Source organism: Schistocerca nitens, chromosome 2, assembly GCF_023898315.1.
Source record: "Schistocerca nitens isolate TAMUIC-IGC-003100 chromosome 2, iqSchNite1.1, whole genome shotgun sequence".
Classification (NCBI taxonomy): domain Eukaryota; kingdom Metazoa; phylum Arthropoda; class Insecta; order Orthoptera; family Acrididae; genus Schistocerca; species Schistocerca nitens.
The window spans coordinates 727,912,764-727,931,205 of record NC_064615.1 but is presented as its reverse complement, the minus strand read 5'-3'; the positions used below and the strand labels follow the sequence as shown (position 1 = coordinate 727,931,205).

The following is an 18,442-nucleotide window of genomic DNA, read 5'->3' as shown; positions in this document are numbered from 1 at the left end:
CATGGGCAGATGAGCTGGACAAAGGAAAACTGGCTCAGCAAAGGGGGCCATCAGTCATGATCCTCAGCAACCTCGATGATTGACAGAATCAGACGATGATCATAGTACATCAGTTCCTTCTCTCTACATCCAGTGCAGAGGCACAGGTTGTACAAAGCTGTACGACAGCACGGACAACTGCTGCGAGCTCAAGTTTGGTGTTGGGTCTGTCGAATCTGATGCCACATTCAAGTTGCATGCAGACAGTATGACTGACTTCAGGGCACTCAAGGGAATTGTTGCTGCCCATATTGTAGTAGTAGTTTGTGAAGAAGAGGACACCACTAAATCAGTGAAAGAAGGTAACCAAGGTGCTCCTCTGAAAGCTACCTTGGATTTGCAATATAAAAGCAGTCATGGAAGGGCCTGTCTGTGCTGGCTTCTGGTATGTAGTAAACATGAATAAGAAGAGGCCACCACTGTCTATTGTCATCGTGCAAATGGCAGCCAACACTGGTGATATTTTCAGGCTAAGGAAGCTCCTGGGCTTCCCTGTCAAGTGGTAGCTCTCCCTCCCCAAAGCCTGGATCCTGAGTCCTAGAGCTTCAGGTGCCAGGGAGATAGACATGTGGCAAAGCACTGTCCCTATGCTATGAGGTGCAAGAGGTGTTCAGGTGAGCATAACAGCTGCACCTGTGATATAAGGAAAAAATAAACTCCAATGTGCACCGATTGTGGTGGGTCCCATATTGCCAATTGGCAAGGCTGCCCAGATTTGTCAAGCTGTAACTAGACCGACAGCAACGAGGCGGCTTCAGCCACAATGTCACACTAGTGAAGAGGAAATGACGCCTTCCAACACACTGATTTCTGGCACAGCTGACAGAAGAATCAGCAGCAGTTACCCCTGACTGTAAATGACCACCATCAATGGTGAGAGGGGGGACCAGCCACAAGCGGGTGGACGGGAAACGCTGCCCGAGCATGAGAAGACGAAGTAAAGGAATGATGAATGCCACATTGTGCGATGTCACTGATAAGGCTACGGCAGTCTTTAAAGCCACAACAGTGGCAGAGAGGGTTACTTTCAGGCCCACCCTGGCTGCGGAGACAGAAGAGGTCTGCCTACAGCCACTGCAACTGTGTGTGGCAACAGAACACCATCACCATACTGAAGCAAAAGACACTGCCTCTATCAGTTCCCCATCCCCAGAGCGTAACGAAGGAGAGAGCGTCAACGAACAGAAGACATCTGCCTTCACCTTTTGCTGACTGGCCTTTCAGGCAAATGATGAAGAAAAAGACTCTGGCCACCACAGCTGCCTCACTACAGGTGGCTTAAACAACAACAAACATCCAACAGAAGTAGCCTGGCGAGATGGACGACACCTGCAGCAACATCCTTAGGTAAATCAAGCATTTGCCTGAGGTGCTGGGAGGCTGAGCCATGCCAGCTGAGCCACGACGCAGTCCATCTGGAACAACACACAAGTAGAAACGGGGCCAAAATAGCGATTGCTGCAGTGCCACTGACACAGTGACAGTTTGCAGCAGAGAGGCTCTTCAAAGCAATGCTCTGTGCTGCTGCAGTGATTTGGACTGACATCTTTATGACAAACGGAGGTAATGACACTGGTATCCAGCTGCATGTACCCACTACTAACATAATCCTACCATTGCATTATCTGTAGCAAGGAATTCCATTAATTACTCTTACAACCCATCCTGACCATCACAAAGATTTTTCCCCCCATGGCAGTTTTTCCTTCTGCCTTCGACTCGCTGTTTCTTCAAGCACTGTGTTCACCCAGACTTACAGACAATGTCATAGAACCACATCCTGTGAACTGCTCAATTTGAATTACTTAACTTTAGCAGGGGGTGACAGCTGTATTTTTTGAGATGGCCCTATGCTAGTGCGAACATTGACGGTCACACTCTGAAGGGAGGGAGGGAGGGGGGGGGGAGGTGGTTTATATTCACAGCATTACGTTACGTATATGTACATGATTTATTCAGCCCCTACAATTGGTAGTAGGAAACAAAATTTTGTTTTGTACAGCTGCATATTAAGCCAGCAGCTCCAAGGCTGAGAGCGCAGCACAGCCGGGTCAGCCAAAGAAACTGTTACTCGATGGGCTGAGTACTTAGGCAGGGAGTGCATAGCAACAAATGGGTAAACTCCAAAGCATATGGACAGCTGTTGCTCACACAGGAGGACACAAAATGCACTAGCAATAGCAGAGTGTAAGACAATCCCAAAGATGGCTTCTTACAACTCCTGGAAATTCTACAGTAAATCGCAGTTAAATAATAAAGTAAGTCTGAAAATTCTGATGTCAGAAAAATAAAGCGCACCCAATGGAACAATAATATTTTCAATATCTTCAACAATTACAGAATTTAACATTTTACAGTAACTAAAAATTTTCACAATGAACCTTTGAATTAATTGAATGCTGCATGCCATTTCAACACACAACATCTTTGAACATAACATTGCAGTATAGCTGCCATCCCTGAAATCCATGTACCTGTAACTATTTTATTTCTTGATTTATTTTTTTTATATCCTTTTCACTGTGCAAATTTTTGCAGCTCATCATATCCTGCACATTATCACAGCAGCTGAATGCAGCGCGAATACCTCATATCCTGTTTTACTGTATAGTTATTTAAGGAATAAGTTACTATTTTGCCAATAACTTTATTTAAATATAATTACAGTTGATAACTCAAAACCATGGTAATTTAGGAAGTGGTCAATCACATGTGTTAGCTGACACCAATTTTTTCAAGGGAGTCAAAAGACCCTTCTATAAGTAGGCATAAATAACAGTTTAAACAATATTTAATGTGACAGCACTTGTGCAAGAATGCCGACTTATTTGTTTATGAACAGACTTTTATTTATGTTTATTGTAAATGGTCTGAGTGTGACCGAATGTTTATAACACGTCTTTTATTTAAATACTGTTGTATTATATTAGTTTAGTGCAGAAAGTGGTCAAGTTGAGTTAAAACCATGTCTGTAAAACATAGGAACAATGTATTTTTGGTGGGGATAGTCTTCAGACCATACAGCAGGAACAGTGGCAGAGAACTGCAGGTGTCAAGTGGAGGCAGACTCTTTTCAAGTGGCCTGCTCAACGGAGGGATTAGAACTTTACGTGATCTAGTGGAAGGCAGGCCTGTCTGTGGTGACGTGCGTTATTTGGCTTGTGGGAGATAGATTCTGGGCAGTGGATGTTGGCTACAATACATTAACTTTTGGAGGGCCTCTAACTCTTGTGAGATCTGCATATGTTCCAGTGCAGTACTTTATCTTTCCACTTACGCTATGGAATTGAGACCAGACACAGTATGAGTTCATACTCGTTATCTCTCATGTGTTAATAGGTAAATCCTCATTCTGAACTCTGAATTATTTTGAGCTGGTGAATGTTTCATATGTTGTGATCATGAAATGTACTTTGTTTTTTGCATGTCTTTGATGACTATTTAGCTTAGGGATTCTGCTACCATTCTCGCAATGCTCCAAACACAACTTTATTGCATTTAATAAGGTTATCATTCTGTCTGTAGTATAACTGGTTATCATATGACCACTTTCCTTTTACCTGAGATATACTTTCTTGAATAAAGATTATTCAATGGAATTCTCTGATGCCATCCACATCAATTACTAACATAAGAATAAAACCCTTTTGATTAATTCTTCAAGCATTTTTTATTTAATATTTGTGTTTATTTCGTTAATCCACAATTTTATTCAATGCATAGCTTATATGACAGCAGGATCACAATGACAGGTTATTATTTGCAGCAAGATCACCCCTGGGCATGAAAGCAGCTGTGTGCAGCTCAACCCTACTGACATTATTGAGCTATTCTTTTCAAAGAAGCCATGCATAGTCTACCAAAGATGTGAGCAACTTCAGGTAAAGTTGTAATTGGTTTGGTTGGATGGAATGCTGGTTAGGGAAACTACTCAGTGGAAAAACCATTACATAAAGTCACAACAGCAATAGTTACTTTGAAGGTAAACGCATGCATGAATGGTGCTATTCATGGGTACATCTGCATATATTCAAACTAACAGTTACTTCGTGGTTAAAAGTTAAAAGACAGTGTCAATATAATTACACAAATTTTGACAAATTGAGTTACTTGTAATCAATTAAAGCAATTGCATGAACTGACACTGCATGTTACTGCTACCCTCACTTCATGCTTTGTAATGCTCGAGGGATCAGCTGAAGTGCGCATCGGAGTAAATATTATTGGCATAATTAACACCATGGACATAATTCAGTGCAATGTGAACCAATGTGACTACACATTAATGACAGAGGCGAAGTTGAAACCTTCAATCAATTTGTCAGAAATTTGATTGTGTTTTTGGCCACAATGGGGAAAAAAAAAAGAAATCAAACCTGTAGCGGCTTTTGTATTTGCACACCGGACAGGAACTGGGACTTCAAATTTATTAATATGTGATTGTGGGGCTGGAATACTAAGAGACACAATAAAATTCCTGATGTCACTCCAAATCTGTAGACAGCTGCGACTAAAGAACTCATTGAAATTGTCAGGAAAGACATATCGCAATTAAACATTGCATGTGGGGTTAGGCTTCTTGAAACAGACCACGTTTCTATTGTTGTGGGAGTCAAATATAGTGCAGCAAGTGGTAAAGCCCATCTAAGACAGAGTAAGATTCATTGTAAGCTTACTTGCTAGCTCTTGCAACAGCTCCCACACAGGCTTCATCAAATGCTGGCCTACTTCCCTGCAGGGAGCTTCCCATGTTTTCTATGATAACGTCAGCGCTTCTCCCCATGTAAGGTTCTCTCTTAATGCTACATGCACTGTGCAATCAAAGAAAATCTGAGGCCACAGCCTGGAAACCAAGGTCAAAGAGAATGTCACATGCCCACTGGCTGCCCTACAATCTTTCTCAAATGATTATAAATAAACTATTTGGTACAAAATTTAAGTTTACTCATTGCCTCATGTCTTTAGCCAGCTTTGTAATGAACTGTGTATGGTGGTGGTCAAAGTTATTGCAATATTTTGTAATTAAGTACCCCACTGCACATAATTCAAATACTTTGCAACGAAAAACAAGGATCACAAGGAATTTCCATTCTGTGCATATTATGTTATACATTACTGAGTACAAAATGTAGCTAACATACTGGTTAATCTTTAAGCTTGGGAGAAGATCTATATCTACCTCAATTCTGCTTGTGGGCTCAAAAGATAAAGTGAGCATGAAATATTCATAATATCCCTCATATTTATATTCTTAGCCCACTGCATAGTAGATGTCTTAAGGGCACCGTATAATGTCTCGAAGGTTGGAGCACATGTATTTGACTAGATGCAAAACCTTCTTTTACCAAAATTACCTGTTCAGGAAATGTTCTATCTGAGTAAATTCTGGTCATATGTATTCTCCATACATGATATGTAAGAAGATTCTGCCAATTTCTATGTTTATGCAGAAGAAGATAAATGTGGACTGACAAAGTATGTTGCATGCTGTGGTTGAAAATATGCAACATGGACCCTGAGTTTAAAGAACTTCACCTTTTCAATGATGCCTCCAGAAGTCAAAACCGCAACAACATTTTAGTGCACTTGGCTCCTTGCTTCGGTTGGTACTGGGTAATTTACAAAGATTTATCAGTACTTTCTGTGACGTAATCACAATTATGGGACTACAAGAAGGAAAATCAGATGACTAGACAGAATTTAAACAATACAATGATTTGATTCAATCCTCAAGGAAGATATCAATGTTACTTAAATCTCTGCTGAAAGTATCCCAAATATTAAACAACCAATGGCCCAAGTTCTACAGGAAGACTACAAAGTCTCTGGAACAGTTCTCAATTTTGATTTAGAAATACATGCAGTTAAAATAGTTCTTCTTACCTAAATGTTATTGGAAAGCATTTGACAAGAGAATGGTCCAAATTGACACACTGAAACCTACCCTGAAAATTGTAACACAGGAAGAATACACTGAATGAAATGCACTGTCAAAACTTTTGCTGTTAAGGACACCGTATTATCAAAAAAATGTTAAAATTACTCATTTTTGACGTATGAAGAACCACTTATGACAGCAATCTGCACAACCTGTTTGTCTGAACTGGCAAATAAGCAGATGCAGCTCTTCTAGGAGGATGTAGCAAATAAGGAGGCACAGCCGTGACAAAAGAAAATAGTGCCTGATAGCGTGAAGTGCGAAATGCACACACATGAATTTTCCAGCACTTAAACCAAACCAAAAATGTCTCAAATCACTACTTTTTTTGAATAACCTGCAGTTCATATTGATAGCTAAACTGTTCTAGATGCAATTCTTACACAAATAACTAGCAGGGCGAAGAAAGTCAAGGCTGTGTATGATGTTACATACTACAGAGGTGTTCCATCAACAGGGATCTTAATTTGTTGCCATTAAATATTTTATAACACTTCCTGTAGCACAGTTGTTATCATAATTTGTGAATGATGTATATTTTGCTAACAAAGAAACAGTTCCTTGATTATCTCCTGTAGTTGTCACAAAAATGTGAAGAAAACAAACATTTTCATTACACCAGGTACACTTGATAAAAGAAAAATTAGCGCATTCAGGCTTTCACAGAAATTGCTAGTTTTATTTAGGCAGAATTGTAATGGAGTATGAAATGGTCACATCTATTGCTCTGCATACTGTGCTGCATTCCAGGCACACTTGGTCAAATTTGTAAAACGTGCTGATGCAAACTGACAATGAAAAAATGACTGCAGTTAAACAATACTGTTCTGCTGATAATCCTGAAATAATAAAGAGCTATAGGAAATTATACTGTCTGAAAATTTTCTAAAAAATGCTTTACACTGTTGAAACTTTTTTTAATCAAGAAGCCAAATCACACTGCTAGTTCCGGGTGGAATCCAAATTACATTAACAGTCTCTTCATCCTCCTCCTCAAGAGGTATCATCATGTCCCGGCCAAGAGCCCCGCAAAAGTAATTAATTATTTTCCGCGCAAGGTAAGAAGATGTTTCAGATGTAGCACTGAAAGCTATTCTCTTCTATTTTTTCCAGATTTTGCTACATTGATTACAAGACTTTTGCAAGTAAACAGCCCTTTTTTTAAATTTTGGTCCTAATTTGTTCTGATGTTCATGAAGACAGAGATAAATCTGTGAAAACAGCAATCCACTAATAAGAATCACTAACATCACCGTATACACATGTGTCATAGTACTCACAGACTGCACAAACAACCCCGTGTTTTTTCGCTTGAAATGATAAAAGTGTGGTTTGCATGAAACCTGACCGATTAGCTTTATATATAGCTTTTATGGGATAATGAAAAGCTTCATCTTCACATCAGCTACAAATTTTTCTACAGTATCTATTAATGAAATCTCCTCTAAACGTTTAACTGAGGCAAAATTCATAATTTTTGGACTCCTCTTTCCGTATAATTTCCTGAAACTGTTTAAACAGTTTGAAGAAGCCTGGAAATCAGTAATATTCATCTCCCTTGCAATTTAGAACACCCAGTCTCATCGATCTCCCTTGATAATGGTGCAGTGACTCTCATGAGCAGTTTAAATCTTTCGAATATTTTTTCTTTCACACTTTCACGTGTTTCACTTTGGGGCACATTTGGTACTTCTTGTAAATGTTTCTTCCATTTACACAATTCACATTCACAAACAGATTTTACAAAATGAAACTAGTTTTGTACACTGCTTAAGTTTAAGGGGCTCCGGAAAGGCTCAAAATCATGAAAAGTTCAATTTTTACTTTTTTGCGTTTTCTGAATCTGCAGACTATTACCTTTTAATAGATATATAATTTATTCAATTCCGAAGACTACAACTATTTTTAAATTTTTTTTGAAATGTGTTCTACATGGGCGTGACCCACTGTGGCGCTGTTAAACTGCTGTCAAATGGTGTTATTATTAACGTCCGTGTTCATCAGGTACATTTTAGTGATGTGAGATAAAGTATGTGTTGTGGCTAACCTGTGATGGTTCAATATATATCGCTGGTGTGATTGTCGATTGTTTCATGTTTATTTACTCTGTCGTTATCTCGAAAATATTCGTAATTAATTCTGTTTCTTGAGTCTCTGTTTTATTGAAGTATAATAATGAGTAAAAGTAAAGTTATCAGAAATCCTCTGAAGGCTTTTAAGAAAAGGAGAAATGTTGGAAAGCCAAAGGTATTTAGAAATATGGGAATGAAGATAGGTTCTAACATGGTACAAGCGGTGCTTGCTTTAGACAAGGAACGCCTTCGGGCTGCAGACAGGGCTGTAAAGAGTCTAGAAATACAAGCAAGAGTAAACAGGAGGAGGAACAAGAGGAAGCTGGAGGAGGAGTTTGCAGAGGATGAAGATAATCCATCCTATGGACCTGGAATGCACTAAAAAGTTAATCCAATCTTTGTCGCTATTCCCAAAACTTTTATTTCCTCATACTAATTACATGTTTTCTAAGGATCTCCCAAACATATTTGTTTTAAACTTTCAGTAAATGTTACACAGTACCTTCTGCATAATTTAACACAGCCTTTTTCCAAAAAACTGTATATTTTTGAATATATAAATAAAAAATTGCAAAAAAATGTTGTGAATTTTCATTACAATTGAAAAAAAATCATCTTTAATAACTGAACTAAAATTTTGTAAAATCCCTGTGTTAAGTTGTAGCCCATATTCCAATAAATAATCTGTAAAAAGTTCAACTTCCTACCTCAAATACTTTGTGAGGAAAGATGTAATTTATAAGCGTTATTTTAACATTGCGAGTATAGGGCGTTCCGTAGCCCCTTAAGCATTTTCTCCCTCCTCCATTTAACCAAAAAATTTACAGGTTTTTTTCTTTCTCACTGAAAGTTATTACAGTATTTTTTTTTCTTTGGGCTTGGTAGGTATTCTATTTTTGTTGTGGACTTTAATTTACACAACAATCATTGTTCAAACCACAATCAACAGGATTGTCTGAGTTATTTCCTCTTTCTGCACTGTTTACACAATTTCTAATGAAATGTCACTGGAATGAATGTCCACAAAATTAACTAATAAATAACACATATATAAGTCTTCAGAAGTAGGTGATTTCGACTGTGTCACGTTCTTTGTATTTCATTTTTTCCAGGTTGGAAACAGAAATTGGATTCCTCATTACTGTGGAACTCTGGAGCCTTCACCAACAGAGATGCTATTAGCAAGCATATACCAAGAAATCACAAAGAAAATTAATTCAATTAACCTCCATTGTTAACACTTAGTGATACTGCAAAGACAACTGCCAATTATTATGAATATGAGCTGGAAATTCAAGTGAATAGAAACTGTGAATGACTGTGCCAGAGAAATTATCAATGGAAACTTATATTCACTTTACAAATTACAATCGTGTTGTGCCATGTTACCTGTTTACTATTGTGCCGTCAACCAAGGACATGGGCTCGCCACATTGCGCATGTGCTGACTGCTACAGATACGGCAAAGCTGTACATTTCACCAGTCACCGCTCACTTGGGGAGCTACAAATTTGGTGGATTTTTTAATACTAGCAGTATGACTTAGCAGCTAAAATTCTAACACTGAGTTTCTTTCGGTGTATGCTTCCTGTACTAACAATTTCCAGAAGGGTTTCAACTTGTCGGATTGGGCAATTCCCTTGTGAGTTCATTGAAACTGCAGTGAAAAACACTTTCCTGCTGGTAAAGGGAAACATAGGAGTGCCCCACATACCAACTGATATGGTGTATGGGAAAATCCCAAAACAAGACAAGAAGATTCAGGTCATATGAAAGATAGTTATGTAATTTTGTTTTTAGTACTGATGATTACATGAGGAGGTGCTGATGAGAGCAACACTAGCTACTGCAGGGGATGGTGAAAGTATAGGACATGATTTTCAGAGTCAAATTTTTTGATAATGATTTCAAAACCTTTGAGTAATATGTTTATGTATATGTTCTATCATGAATGTTTTGTGAAAATTTAACTATTTCTGATGCTGTAATATAAATTTTTAATGCATACACCATAATCAGTTTGAAGAGGGGTACAAATCCTCAATTTTTAATATCGTGGAATGTTCTTTAGGACGATACAATTCATCTTTCCAAGGTAGTGAGATATGAGGGAGCTCAATGTAAAGAATTTCATACAACGGGCTGGTTAAGACAAAATTAAAAATAAGAATGAGAGACAGTTATCTGTATTACGTCACAAAAGGAGGTTTTGGATTCATTCCCTTCTTCAAACTACCAATTTAATTGTTCTCAATGTAAAATTTGTTTTTAAACTGCATTTCAATAGACAAGTTAACATGTACAAACAAGATGACATAGTCTCAAAAAAGGGAAATTATATTAGATTTGTATGAGAATATGAGGCATAAGAATGAAAGTGGTCAGTGATTTATTTAAACATAACATGGATTCATAAATATTACTCTGTGAATATATGCTGGTAAAATGATATTGACCAAACAGTATTGTCATGCCAAAGTGCACACCTACATTTATTGGTTGTGCTATGCAAGGCATTGAAATACAGACATGTATCATGGGGCAACATCCACTTGTAAGGATACCAGAGCGTATGCAGTTGCTGCCTCTCCTTGGTACTACCACCCTGGCCAGGTAACCAGTTGCTTTGTTGGATAATACAATAAATTCTCCCCCCCCCCCCCCCTCCTCACCTGGTAATGTGTGTGTTTTCCCACCTGTGAACAGATGAGAGAAAAACACAGCCATGTGCTGCACTCTAACAGCTACTTTACAGTATGTCGGCAATTTAGTTACTGTCATTAATTTTGCACAACTCCATACGGCATTCCTTTATAAAATAAAGGCCTAAACTGAACTCCTTGGTGCTATAGCCCTTGTGACATCAGTCTACAGATCAACCAGCACTTCACCTTCTGCATTAGGTACCAACGGACAATAGTATTAAAATGATATATAGTAAACACATGGTGCTCATCGTAGTTAATGTCAGTTTAGTAATGAGAGCATGGAATAACTATATCAAAATTTAATACCCAAAATTAATATCCAATACACATCCCTCAATCTGTACAAGCAGCAAGCTGAACTCAAATCATACAGTAAATCTTAATTGTTTATTGGCAGAAAATATATATAAATGGAAGATCCAAGACAGAAAACATTACTACATAAGGATACACCACTATTAACTACATACAGGAAAAGAGCTGAGCCATGAATTGTCAGGAGTTCCCAGTGCCTGCCCACTGTTCAGCAACTCATTTGATTTATTTACATAGAGCATACCAAAAGTAAAATTTATGATGAAGATTTTTAAAAAATGCTGGGTGACTTATATGGATCTTATTATCTCTGTCTACAAAGAAAATAGTACCCTATTGCTATAATATGAATGAGTTACAACTGGAATTTGCATGGCAAATGTCCGGGTGTAAAAGCTGGAAGGCATATGAAATACAATGATCACATGGATACAGTCATACATAAAGCAAGTGGCAGACTTCAGTTCACTGGCAGGATACTGGAAAAATGTAGTTAGTCTAGAAAGGAAACTGCCTACAAAACAGTTGTGTATTGCATCTTAGAATATTGTAAAAGTGTGCAGGACCCATATCAAATAAGACTAACAAGAGGATACTGAAAATATAGAAAGAAGAGTAGCACAAATGATGACAAGTTTGTCAGACTAACATAAGAAAACCATGGAAACGCTGATAAACTTGAAATGGCACACACTTGAAGATTGACACCAATTATCCCACAAAAGCCTACATACAAAGTTATAAGATCCAGTATTATGTGAAGTATCTAGAAATATGTTTCATCTTCCTCCATAATGCTCCCATAAGGACTGCAAAGATAAAATTAGACTTGTTACAGCAGCCACATAACCATTTCAGCAGTCATTCTTCCAGCATCCATATGTGACTGCACTGAGAAGAAATCCTAACATGTGGTACATAATTAAGTACCCTCTACCAAGCACTTCACAATAGTTTGCAGAGTATGCAGATGTAAATTGAAATTATTAATGAGTTGTGCCAATGAACAACTGACCACTAATATCAGAACAAATTTTAAAGATATACTAATTGCACTGCAAAAATGCAGCTATCCAAACTAACTACAAAAAGGACAAGTACATTTAATATATTTGAGAAAGCTTTAAATAAATTAGCATTACAAAATTAATTTTTGTGACTCACCTTCCACCTCGGCCGTCCCATTCCCTTCGTCCCTCAGTATAGTCCCTTGGTGCATCCCAGTCACGTCCCTTTATTGTTGGGCCAGTAGGTCGCGGATCATCTCGCTCGTATAGCAGATCACGATCAGTACGTGGTCCTTCCCATAGCTCCCGGCCACGCAGAGTATCTAAACCTGTGTCACGCCGCCTATTTACAAATAAAAGTCCTCATCAAACAAATGATGGTTCATTCTCCAAGAGTATACAGTTCGGCAAAATAGTGCATTGCAACACTGTGTGTCATACAGTGTGATGTTCATTATGAGATATCTTTGCCTTCAATTACGGATGTACTCAACCTTGGTTGAAAAACAAGGCTTACTGTATGCCTAGAAGATGAGGAAAACTCTTAAGTGACAAACATTCTGTCCCTCTCTGAACACACTGTAACCAAAGGGATCATTTTCATGTATAATTAACATGGAAAAAGGAGCTGAAACATTTATAAAAGTTGGACACAAAATCAAAAATATTGAAACAAACAGTTTTTCTGTTAAGTAGCACCAACATCCTTCACTGAAATTAGTACAATTATCTGAAATAGAGGAAAAATTCCCATTAACACAAGTTAACAATGAAGTCACAATTTAACCATTCTTCCAATCAGTCTCCCAACTAACTAGATTTTATTGTGTTAGTAAAGGGGAAATATCTTTTTATGTGATAGATATTATAAAATCTTGAAGCAGATAAGAATCCACAGTCCCTCAACTAAACACAAAGATCACTCAGATCAAAGCAAAACAGAGATGGAAATGTTTTAAGAATGTTAAGGCAATAACAGACTACAAAATAATTTGTATGTAAACTGCAACAAAAGCCAAAATATTAAATTCTTCATAAACAAAACACTCACGCAAATGCAACTTGCACACACGACTGCAGTTTCAGGAACTGAAACCACTCTCATTGTTTTATGGTTTAAGGCAACTGAAACCACACTCATTGTTTTATGGTTTCAGTTGTCTGAGACTGTGTGTGTGTGTGTGTGTGTGTGTGTGTGTGTGTGTCATCTATTGCTGATGAAGGCCAATGGCCCAAAGCTTTAATTGTGAGAGCCTTTTGTTGTGCCTATCTGTGACACAGCTTCTCTGCTATATGGTAAGTAGCAACATTCCTCTTCATTAAATTGTTACATTCCATCCTAGATTTTCCATTGTTTAATTTCTTCATAAAATGAGATATACACAGTTTTATTTTAAAATAGCAAGAGAAAGACAAAAACAGTGCTTTTTACTTTTCTGTTCTCAATTAACTGCACAAAACTTCTGAATTCATTCCCATAAATTACTCAAAACAGAAAAAAAATGTGATATGTTTTACATACCCTCGACGTTCTTCCCCATAACCTCGTTGATCCAGACGCCTGTCTACTAATCTATCATCTCTTGTGGCTGCCCCTTCCTCATAACGGCCTCTTTCTAGACCTTCACCATAACGTGATCTGTCATCACGGCCTGCAAATATGATATTAGGTATTAGTACAGCAGACAATTTTGCAAGGAAGGAGAGTTGGCTGGCCTGTTACACTTTTTTTTTATCTTCCAACCCAGATTATGCATTATTTTGTTCATTGTTTGAACAATATATCCTTGAGAGAGAAGGTGGGGGGATACAATGTCATGTTTGAACAGAATCAGACAAAGGAGTACAAACAACATTTTTTCCCCTGTATTATTCTAACTCACCTGTACTGCAGATACAAAGATACTGTACCACATATGCTTTCAGTTTCATTGTCTTCAATATTGTAATATTAATATACAATACCTTAAATACTGCCACACAATGTAACAATGGTATAGTAGTATTGTGATATGTAATTTTGTATGCAAGTATGTTTCAATGCAGATGGCCTGTCCATTATACAGCTGAATTTGCTTTTCACTTTCCCAATACTACGAGTAAAATATTCATATCTTAAACTGAAGAAGGTTACAAACATATATTTCCACTACTTGTTCCTAGTAAATGAAATATTATGTATTTGAAAGCATGCATGTCTTGTGGTTTTGAAAGTTTTAAGCCATGTCCCTGACATGTTGTATTTTCAACTGTGCAGTTGAAGCTCTTCCATTAAAGCAAAACATTGCTACCAACTGAAAGCTTTTTATTTTTGATTAGGAGTTCTGAAAATAAAGGACTGAGCTAGATAACTACTAATGGCACCTTCCACTGCTAAGTGAGGGGCCTTCATAAGGAAGCCTGAATTTTGCACCACTACCAGGTGAGTCATTCACTGGTTGCTTGCAGTTGGCGATGTGCTGTGCAATGTATTCAGCAGATTTTTAGTTCATTTGAGATGAATGAATGTGTAGAGCATTGATGCTTCAATCAACAGCTTGCTGGCTGTCAAAGAAAACCACCTTGCAAGAAGTGGTAGGTAATGGAACTGGTGAAACACAAGTAATGGAGTGGTTCAAAATGGCTGTCTGTACATCAATGGAGAGAGGCTACTAATTTTGTTTGTCACAAACAACTCACAGTGCAACTACTGATGAGATGGTGCTGAATCCGATAATGGGAGGTCCTGTCTGACTCTATGAAAGACTAGCAAAATTCCATGTATTCAACTTTATCAGAGGACACGAACATGTACAGAGTTCTAAAGTCGCTGCCTAGCCCAGTGTTGGCATAATCCAAAAAAACTAATTTTGATGTTTCACAGGTCAAGTTGGACACCACCAACACACATCTCAAGTTTCTCAACACTATAATAACTTCATTCATAACATGGAAGCATTCGCCGCCCACAAAATCCAAACAAGGGTGATGCATGTGAAGAAAAATCAAGCAGACAATGTGATGATTTCTTCAATGGCTGTGAAATTATGTATCACAAATACACAAAGGAAGAACCATGAAAAAAAAAGCACTATTAAAAATTTGAACAGGATCTATAATTTCTTCACAAAAAATGGAATGCTTTTTGTCTGTCAAACTCCTTTATTTTCCAAGACATAGCTCCTTCCAACTTATGGTTGTTTCCAAGATTAGAGATATCACAGAAAGTATCCTGTTTTGAGATGTGATAACGTGGAATGTAGTGACACACATGCAGGTCATGCCAAGAAGGTAACTTTCAGAGGGGTTCCAGTAGTGGAAAGAGAGCAATATTATTATTATTATTATTATTATTATTATTATTATTATCATCATCATCATTATTATTAATTTTTTTCAGACCTCACGCATAATTCTCAAATTATTAGTGAAGAGCTACACAATATGGCAGTCACTCACAACCTTACACTAATTAACATGTTTCATTCTATACCTCTAAAAATGTCACTGGACCTACAAAATCAAGATGCAGTTTCAGGACATCAGAGCAAAGTTACAGAAATTGGGCAGACATGTCTAGCTGAGTACAATCTTGTATCACATTACTGTAGGGAAAGCGACTGTATAGATCCACAGATCTGTATGAGAATCACAGTTAACAGCATTTTGTGTGTTACACTTCAGTGACAGACTTGTAAACATACAAGATAATAATTCTGACATTATGTAAGACCCTAACAGGAAACATTTTAAATTTATTCAGTTAGAAAGGGTATTAACAAAACTTAATACAGATAATTAGGAAGTGACTATATGTGGAGATTTCAATACTAATTTTAATTTCATCTCAGACAGCACCTAGGCTTACTCATATCCAAATTTGATTTGATCCTTGCCGTATCATTCCCAACAAGAACACGAGAACACAACGCAACACTCAGTGGAAATTTATTTCTAAAGCCAAATGTCTTTCATGAAGATGTTAGCCTCACAATAAATTGTTTATCTGACCATAGTGATAAAATATCAGCAATAAACCATCCCCATTGGTTATGATTAATGAAGAAGGAAAACACAGAATTTCACAGAACTCTAAACACTGATTTAGTTACATTATTCAGGGAGAATTTATAGGATGAAAAATAGGAAGAATTTTTTATGCACACACAGTAGATAAGAGATTTAACTTTTTCAAAAAAGTGTTCTCACAACACTGTGCATCCATTTGCTTCTTGTAATAGCTTCTATAATTTTTTTAAAAAATTACTTAATGTTTTCTTTTAGCTGTACCATTTTATTTCAGCATTTGTGCCTTTTTAAGTGCCTACAAAGACATAATAGAACTTATCAAGAAAAACATAATTTGAAATTAACAGTATATACAACCAATTTTTGCAATTGATTAACATTCACACAGTTACAACATTTGATGTTACACTCTGTCACAGAAATGAGTAAAAACAATTTACTTGTAGGACTGTGATACTCTTGTGGTAATAGTCATTGGTTGTCATTAATGGCACAAGTAGATTTGTTACTAACATGCAGGTTTAAAATCAGGCAATGTAGGGCAGAGATAACAGCATAAGATGTACATACATCAAAGATAAACTATTAATCAGAACACTATCAATCATGGTGCTCCATTTTATCTACTGTAACCTTGGCTGACCCAGGTACATCACAACAGGGGGTTACATGCCTAAAAAACATTCTAAAAATATTTTTTTCCTGAGGCCCGCTTCTTAAATGAGCGCATTTTCCGGTTGCTCTCGGCAGGAACTATAAAGCTCAATGTCTTCTAAAGTGACCATTAGTTACCTTTGTCCATCCTATGCAGTACTTTTTGAACGCTGCTGGTGGTACAATAGTAATTTCACGGATGTAGACTATATGAGGATATACAATTCTTGGCTATGTTGGTGCAGTCTCTGAATCTAGCAGAAAAGTGTCTACCATTTACCCCACATGGAAACTTTCACATTCACCATCTGATTTTGTACATTTCTGATCGTATACATGGTTCTCATGGATGATGTGACATATTTCCCCACTTTGTTGTATATGCGGAATACAACTCGCAAGTTAGTTTTACAAAAATTATAGGTTATTTTATCTAATCGAGCATTACAAAAGGCAAAGCAATCCACCCTCCTACTTTTGCCTGCTTCTCATGTCAACGAGATTTCTTCATGTAATTTGTTGTTCTTGTTCAGTATTTTTATGATATGCATTTTGCTTAGCAAATCAGCACTGCAGTCATTATGAGTTACTACATGTTTTAGAACATATAAATGGAAATTTCGTTTCGACTTAAAGGAAGGCTTAATGATTCTGTTGGGACTGAATACAGGCTTTCTTATGTATATCCGGGTGGCCAAACTGTGGTGCTTTTATGGGTTATTATTTCAATGCAGGTTAGTTTCCAGTATATTCCGAATTTATAGGTGACACTGTCACTCATTTATCGTCTAACGAAAACAAATTAACAGAACATTATTTTTCCAGTTCCATAGTAAAAGCAATATTTTGATTTATACTGTTGAACCGTAATAACTTACTCTCGATTTCAGCAATCTTGTTGTTAAAGTGAACAAGGGTATCGTCAACATACCTCTTATAAAAAAGTCTTACTAGCAGCGTTAATACATTCTTCAAAGAGCAATTTCTCTATATGATTTACAAAAATATCTGCCAGTGTGCTAGCAATACAACTGTCTGTGGCGATATCATCTCGGTTGGTTGGTTGGTTTTGGGGAAGGAGACCAGACAGCGTGGTCATCGGTCTCATCGGATTAGGGAAGGATGGGGAAGGAAGTCAGCCGTGCCCTTTCAGAGGAACCATCCCGGCATTTGCCTGGAGTGATTGAGGGAAATCACGGAAAACCTAAATCAGGATGGCCGGACGCGGGATTGAACCATAGTCCTCCCGAATGCGAGTCCAGTGTGATATCATCTCGTTGTGAATATATTTCATTGCCATTTGAAGTAATTGAAAGACAAGATTAATTGTAGTAACTTGATAATTTCAGCAGTAGTGGCTACCCCATTGTTTCTATGTTTAAATAGGTTATTTTTAAAATATTAGTGGTTTCTATTATTGGAATGTTAGTGAACAGATTTACCATACTGAATGTGAGGCAAAATTCACACAAGAAATAGAACAGAATTTTAAGGCTCAAAAGAAGCTATTATATTGCATATTAAGTAATAGGGTGAAGCAAAAAGAAAAGACTTCAAAAGTAATCAACAAAGGAGGAAAACCCATATGGGAGGAGAAAGAAATTTTGAAAGTATGGAAAGAATACCTCCAAAAACTATTTGAAGGACAAGCTGAAACAAATACACATAGTGAGACAGAGGGCGAAAAAAGAAAGCATGCCA

General features: G+C 37.3%; 1 protein-coding gene across 9 annotated transcripts in view; it reads right to left on the bottom strand.

The window, feature by feature from the left end:
• Positions 1-18,442, bottom strand: part of LOC126236927 (zinc finger CCCH domain-containing protein 13-like) — a 264,568-nt gene that overhangs the window by 77,404 nt on the left and 168,722 nt on the right. For all 9 annotated transcript variants that reach the window (XM_049946596.1, XM_049946597.1, XM_049946598.1 and 6 more), the window contains exons 10-11: positions 13,602-13,731; positions 12,237-12,422 (exon numbers count right to left, since the gene is read on the bottom strand). In XM_049946596.1, coding sequence (XP_049802553.1) covers positions 12,237-12,422; positions 13,602-13,731 — 316 coding nt within the window. The remainder of the gene's footprint in view (positions 1-12,236; positions 12,423-13,601; positions 13,732-18,442) is intronic.